This window comes from Acomys russatus, chromosome 2 (assembly GCF_903995435.1).
Source record: "Acomys russatus chromosome 2, mAcoRus1.1, whole genome shotgun sequence".
NCBI lineage: Eukaryota > Metazoa > Chordata > Mammalia > Rodentia > Muridae > Acomys > Acomys russatus.
In genome coordinates this window covers 29,221,000-29,228,591 of record NC_067138.1, presented here as the reverse complement: position 1 = coordinate 29,228,591, position 7,592 = coordinate 29,221,000, and the positions used below count along the sequence as shown (strand labels likewise).

General features: G+C 41.1%; 1 protein-coding gene across 1 annotated transcript in view; it reads left to right on the top strand.

Moving 5' to 3' along the window:
- Sdr16c5 (short chain dehydrogenase/reductase family 16C member 5) overlaps window positions 1-6,457 on the top strand; it is a 16,519-nt gene extending 10,062 nt beyond the window's left edge. The window contains exons 4-7 of the mRNA XM_051159806.1: window positions 295-394; window positions 3,282-3,426; window positions 4,372-4,497; window positions 6,092-6,457. Of these exons, the coding sequence (XP_051015763.1) occupies window positions 295-394; window positions 3,282-3,426; window positions 4,372-4,497; window positions 6,092-6,185 (465 nt within the window). The 3' untranslated portion in view covers window positions 6,186-6,457. The remainder of the gene's footprint in view (window positions 1-294; window positions 395-3,281; window positions 3,427-4,371; window positions 4,498-6,091) is intronic.
- The last annotated feature ends 1,135 nt before the right edge of the window (window positions 6,458-7,592 follow it).

The following is a 7,592-nucleotide window of genomic DNA, read 5'->3' as shown; positions in this document are numbered from 1 at the left end:
CACAGCCTCAGCATCCACTATCTAAAAAACATACTTTATTTTATGAATTCATATTAAAACAAAAGATTATCATTCAAAGAAGTAGAGAAAGTTCTTTCTCAAAGGAAGCATGATGTCTTGTGAACTCTGGTCAGGAAAAGTTTGAAAACCTGAATTACGCCAAGGAAGGGAACACAATACACATCTAAACAATGATGTACACAGTGCTTGTGAGCGCCTATATAACCTACACACATCTGAGAAGAGCTGGCAGTGTGCTGTTAGGTATTAAACGATTTCCTTTGCTCTTCTTAGACGTACAAAGCCTTCCTGCCTGCCATGATGGCTAACAACCATGGCCATCTGGTTTGCATTGCAAGTTCCGCTGGCTTAATCGGAGTAAACGGACTGGCAGGTAAGAGAATTCCTGACAACTCTAACTTGCACAGTACCGCCACTCACATAGCACGTGCAGGTCACCAACACTCATCCAACAGAGCTGTAGCCATCCCATCTGCTCTGCAGATGGGTAGGTGAGACACTTATGGAGTTTTGGATGTTTTGGTGTTTTGGTTTGCCTTGGGTTTTGGATTTTTGAGGCAGGGTTTGACTTTAAGTCAAGGCTGGCCTAGGATTCAGTCTTCCCACCTTGGTTTCCTAAGTGCTGGGATTGTAACCATGTATCTCTGTGCCCAAAAGATGGGGTCGTCTGTTGATCAGGCCCTTCTAAAGCTTTTGTAAGGAACAAATCTTGTCCTAGTTTCCTGTGTTTCAGTAATATGATTAAGGTTCTCATAACTACCAGTTATACAAATAGCACTATTTCATATGGCCCAAGACCCACACTCCCTTCCTGTGCCCCTTCTCATGTGTCTGAAAAACTGCAGGCTTTAAAGGTCATTTACAACTGCTGTTAGTTCTCTTCTGCACACAAAAGTCAAAGCGCTCTGCATTTCCCACAGTGCGGCCTAACTTCTGTATCATAGCCACTGACTTAAGGCTCTGTTGAGAATGCAGATTATCTGAGTCCTGAGATTTTGTCTATTTATCAGGATGTCAGAGGCAATGGCTCAATAAGATGTACTTCTTCAGGTGACTTGAGTGAGCCTAGAAGCATCCCTAGACCCTCCTCTTCCCTTCTCTCCCTCTAGCCTCTTGCTTAGCATTGCATCCCTCAGGTCTGACAGTGCCAATCCTGAGGCTTGCGACCCGGCTTTTCTCGTTCATCAGGCTGCCTCACAACAGAGTGAGTGAGTGTGTGTGCCTCTTTGGAAAGGGAGGTGAAGGAAAGTATTCATCTACCTGGGTTCTATTCCCTCTCAAGTCATTTTCACTCAGCTGCTTCAGGTATTCTCGTAAAGCCTATGTGACTTAAAGCAGAATGCACAACGTGGACATAAATGCCACCCTCCCACCTTCATTTTCAAGTGAACTGGAGGTCTAAGAAGTGAGTTAAAATCAGAGGCGATAGTCTGCACCTCATAGAAATAACAGCAATTGCTTTCCAGCATCAGGCTAGCATGAGTGTTTATATCAGACCCCACTGCTGTGATAAAATAAATAAGGGAATGTTTGGCTCACAGTTGGAGCGGTTTCCAGTCTGTGGCCCCGCTGCTTTGTTTCCTGTGACAAAACCCTTCTAACAGCTTCTGATGAAGTTTCCACAGTCATCCTCACTTCACAGGACCAGAATTCTGCTAGCTCCCCACCACCGTGACTAAATACTTGCGGTAATCAACTTGAAAGGAGGATGGAGTTATTTTCACTCACGGTTTTAGGGGATTTTCTTCATGGTTACTTGGCCTTGTTACTTTCGGACCAAGGTAAAGCAATATGTCATGCAGGGGCATGTGACAGAGGAAACCAGCTTACTTCATGGCAGCCAAGAAACAAAGATGGCAGCAGGAAGGAGCCAATCTCAGTCTTTCCTCCATGGCATACACCCAGTGGCCTCCTAACTTTCTTCCACTAGGTCCTGCCTCCTAATGGTTCTACCACCCCGTAGTAATGCCAAAGCCTTTAAAGAGTCTCCTAGTAGTTTTGCACATAGGCCCATGTAATGCCAGTGTAACTATTTAACGCCATTTTAAATCATTAAATTACTACTCATTACACTGACAATCTGAGATTTATGATTGGAAGAACATTTGTTTCTGAGTACCACAGACCACCCTGAGCTTTTTACTTAGATCCTAGATCACTTGCTCTTTTATGTACTTTTGTATGTATTTCTACTCCATGAGGTGAAGTTCTTTGAAATAAGAACTGACCATCCCATATCCCGTGTAACAATTGACACAGGCTCAGCAAAGCTTATAGGTAAAATCATATGCTCTAGAAGACCATATATCAGATTTTTTTCATCTCATAATCATTTGTTTATTAGCATATTAACTCCATGGCCCATGTTCCTTGCTACTCACAACATATTCCTCCCCATGCAAAGACTTTTGAAATGGCTTCCACACCCTCTGTTGTTATTAGTGTTACCGGCAACCTTAATACAATGCCATTTAAAAACTTTACAATACAAACAGACCTCAGAGATAATATGCATCTGCATATATACCATACAATAAAGCAAGTCATATAACATTTTTGGTTTCTCAGAGCATATAAAGGTTATATTTATATCATTTGGTTAACTGTTAAAGGTGCCTTGTCATTACAGCTTAAAAAGCAATGTTGTACATATCATATCTTAAAAACTGACTTAGTTGAATTTGTTACTGCTGTGATGAAACACCATGACCAAAGCAACTTGAAAGGAAAGAGGCTATTTGTCTTATAGAAGGAAGCCAGGGCAAGAAACCAAACAGGGCAGGAACCTGGAGGCAGACACTGATGCAGAGGCCATGGAGGAATAATGCTTACTGATTTGCTCTTTATAGCTTGCCCAACCTGTTTTCTTATAGAACCCAGGACCACCAGACCAGGCATGGCACCACCCACAATGGGAGGGGACCTCCCACACTAATCACTGTATGTAAGAACATACAGTCTAGCCTATAGCCACATTCTATAAGGGCATTTTCTCAATTGAGGCTCCCTCCTCTGCATTGTCTCTCTAGCTATGTCAAGTTGAGTTAAAACTAGCCAGCACAATGGAACTGCTAAAATTGATGCTAATTTCCTGATTACCTGTGTTGTTGGAAATATGGAGCCAGCAGGCTTGCTCAGTGCAAGGTTGTCATTAATGTTTGAATCTTAAGGAACTGGATCTCTGAGCTGTACAGTGACATAAAATGTAAGGAGACCAAGCAGATCTGTAAATTTTAGCTCTCGCTCTCTCTTTCTTCCAGACTATTGTGCAAGTAAATTCGCAGCCATTGGATTCGCCGAATCTATGTTTGTTGAACTATTCGCACTAGACCAAAAAGGGATCAAAACTACAATTGTGTGCCCATTCTTTATAAAAACTGGGATGTTTGAAGGTTGCACTACTAAGTAAGTGTACCTTTCGATTTTAAAGGCATACAAATTGACTATCTGCTCATCCAATTTTTTTTCCTTTAAGTTGCTAATCTTTTTCTAAAGCACTTCCTGATACATGGGTGGTTTCAGAATTGTCCCTCACACATATGTGTTTAAGGTGCTGATTGACACATGTGGTTTATCATCACAGTGTCCAACTAGTAACCACTCTGGGGCCCCAGATCTGCTTCTCTGTTTCCTGTCCTAGCCATAGTTCCTCTCTGCCACTCAATGCCATTCAGACCTCTTCCCAGACCTCACTGAAGTAAAACAGCCCCAGGACTCCTGAACAGAGCAACATTTTTCTAGATTCCTTAAATACCACACATGGGTTAACCTCAGAATAGTCTTACCCACTACAGGCTGCAAGTTCGAGAGCGAGGGTGAAAGGGGCTATGGCCACCTTCTTGTTGTTAGATAGATATTGTTGCCAAGGAAACGGATCTCTCCTTTTTCCTTGCCAAGGAAAGGGCAGATCAAAAGTCTGTCTGTCCTGTGGTTCTTCTTATAAGGGCATGAATCCCTTTCACAAAGGCTACATTTTCATGAACTAATTAATTTCCATGATCCAATTCCTGATCAAGTTAGGCTCAAGTGTAAATTTGGGGGAAGACATTCAGGTCCTAACAAACACAAATACCCAGTTTTGCATCTTATGAACATAGCCCGGTTTCCAATAACTTGCTTCACATTTAGACCATGCAATCATGTTTTACATTAGTGTAACAGGAATATATTAATTACAATGAGTTTCCATTTCACATTCTAGTTGTGCTATTACTACTTTGACAATAAGTTAGTAAATATAGAAATAGATGAAAATTGAGAGAGAAGGGGGCATAACAATATCTTATAAATTCCTTATCTGTAATCTTAAGGAATGATTTTGTATTAATGTGAGTTTCTTTTCTGTCTTAGATGTCCTACTCTGTTACCAATTCTGGACTCAGAATATGCAGTAAGAAAAATAGTAGATGCTATCCTGCAAGAGAAGGTATACTTGTACATGCCAAAGTTTTTATACATCACAATGTTCCTAAAAAGGTAATGACATCAACTTCTAAGTTACCCCTTGTGCCAATCACCAGTTTATTCCAGGTCCTATACAGAAGAGCTACTCAGAAAAAAAACTAGTTACATTAATGAATTTTTAAAAAGAAAATCTTTTCCATACTCCTTTTTTTTTCATCTCCATGACCCTTTATTGACAATGTCTCAAATTTATACAGTTTTAGTTTCCCCACCCAAAAGTCCAGAGATGCTCCCTAACATCTTAACATTGAATTATTGTCAAAAATGAATGAGTTTACAAAATGAACCCCAGACATATTTAAAAGTTGTTTGGTTCTTTTAGTAAAGATGTTCTTATACACATCATGAAATTATTGTGTTGGCATAGATATCGGATCTGTATTTCATAAAATACAGGGCCAGACAGCCAGGCTCCTTAGGAATCTGAAGTATTGCTAAAACTGGCTATTGCTACTAAAGTTTATCAATAAGGTAGTCAAATAATTTGTGAATAAAAATCTTAAAACCATGCCATAAAAGAGGGCTGTGTATATATTGGTAGAAGAGTGTTTGCCCAACATGCACAAGGTTCTGGGTTTGATCTCTTGCACCAAAAAGAAAGAAGGAAGTTAAGGAAGGAAGGAAGGAAGGAAGGAAGGGAGGGAGGGAGGAGGGAGGGAGGGCACAAAAAGGGAGGGAGGGAGAGAAGGGAAGGAAAGGGAAGGAAGGAAGGAAAGGAAAAGAAGGAAGCAGGAAGGGGGAGAAGAAAGAATGAAAAAGGAAGAAAGAAAGAGGGAAGGAAGGGAAGAATGGAAAAAGGAAAGGGAGGATAAAAAAAATGAAATAAAGGAGAGTGGATGGTATGAAAAATTAAGGAAATATAAAAGGAAAGAAGGAAAATGAATGAAAAAGAAATGAAAGGGAGGGAAGGAAGAATAGAAGGAAGGAAATAAAGAAAAGGAGAGAGAGTGGAAGGAAAGGAAAAAAGGAAGGAGGAAATAAAGGAAGGAAGGATGAAAGGAAAAAGTAAAGAATGAAGGAAAAGAAGGCGGGAAGGATGAATAAAAGAAGGGAGGAATGAAGACAGAAATAAAAGAAGAGTTGAAGGAAAGAGGAAAGTAATGAAAGAAAGAAAAAATAAGGGAATGAAGGAAAGAAATAAAGAATGGAGGGAATAAAGAGAGATCAGGGAAGAAGGAAGAAAGGAAAGAAGGAAGGGAGGGAGGGAGGGTGGAAGGAAAAAGGAAGAGAGAGCACAATGGTCTTAGGGGAAAGGCTGCCCTCTGTTGATATGGGAGGACATGGAGGCCCTCAAGCTGGGAAGTTACCTAAGCTGGCAGAGTGCCAGAGCCAAGTCTCCAGCCAGACCCGAGTATGTGCCTGCATTCACAAAGCTCTAAAGTGTGCACTTTAGACTATACAAGCTACTCTAAACCGGTGATGTTTTGGAGACCAAAATAAGTAAAGTGAACATCATAAGCAGAGCAGGAGGCCTCCCACCCCAAGCCTCTTTTGATGAGTGCATGAACAAATGACTTTATATGCAAAAATGGCGATCTTCAGCTGACCTACCGAAGACACTTTCACAGGTCATAACCAAACATGTTTGCTCTTGTATTCTTTTTAGCATCTTGCCCATCAAGACAGGACTGCTTTTAGGTAAGTACATGGGAGTCTTCCACGTGATGGATGGCTTCTCTGGCCACAAGAAGAAAGTTTAATGATGAGTTCCATGCCTACTGTTGTCTCTCACCCATTGCTACATCAGGCTTCTTTTAAAGAAGAAAGTTCTGCCTTACCCAAAGATAAATACTACGCATGTTCTTCTATGGACCAAAATGTTCTTCCAGTGTCACTTCAATACAATATTACGGTTTTCTTTTTTGTTGAATATTTTTGCTCGTTTGTTTGTTCTTAAAAATTAAAAATAGCTCTGTTGTCATTTCCATTTCAACAAAATTGAAAAAATGTACATGCAAATAACAAAAACAGACTCAACAATTCTATTTATATTCATTTGTGCATGCACATATATATGTTTGTAACAAATTTAATCAAAGAAAAAGAAGCTATATATTTGAGGGGTGATATGGGAAGGGTTCAAGGGAGAGTGATTGGGAAGAGCTGGGGGGGAAGCTGCGAGAGTGGTATAAATAAATGTTAATTAAAAACATATTTTAAAACAAGACAACAATTTTAATTAAAGGAAAAAGAGGTGAGTTCACATGAGCTACCGTAAGTATGGTGGCTCCTCTAGGGCAGGTGGTTGTGGCTGAACTTTCCTTGGCAAAAGAGGGGCAACGGGTGTCTGGCTGCAAGACCTCTCTCAAGAAGACACACTAAAAAATGCAGATTTTCTATCACTTTTTTCCCAGTTTCGGCTCTTTTGGACCCAGGCCACCAGTGTGAAAAGGGCTTGCTGCTTTAGTTATTTGAGCAGCTGTGACAAAGCACCTGACAAGAGCAGCTTAAGGAAGAAAGTGTTTGCTTTGACTCACCACCCGAAAGTACAGTCTGTCCATGGCGTGGGGAAGTCATAGTACCCGGAGCAGTCAGGAAGCAGAGGGGAATGCTGGGGCTGAGCAAGCTGTCTGTGTTTTATGTAACCCAGGACCTCTGCCCATTGAGTGGTGCTACCCACATTAAGGGGGAGGGGTCTTTCTACCTCTGTTAACCTGCCCTACGTAATCCTCACAGCTAGCACATTCCCTCGTAGTCATCCCGTAAAGCTGACAAAAGCAACCATCCGCTGTTTAATGTCCTGACAAGCGCCACTCGTTAGCTAAAGGGCTGTCAGACACACGGCACCGGAGAGCCTCGCCAGGGCTTTCCTGACAATGACCTTGGTCCAGACTGTCAGATGGGATCGTATTTTTATCCAAGACGAGAACAAAAGCTGGTTGTTTCTTACTGTGAAAATGAAAGTCAACTGAGTTAGATATGTGGTTACTGACTGGTTCAAAAGCCACACCCTGAGTCAATTTCAGTGTTTAGCTTAATAATTCAAGCTGGGATTCACAGTTAGCTATTTTTCACAGAATGAACAATTTCATTCATCTGTATTCGTTAGAGGCACCCTCATCTCTGTGCTACTGTGTTCTTGAGGTCTAATTGCCTGACCAACTGCT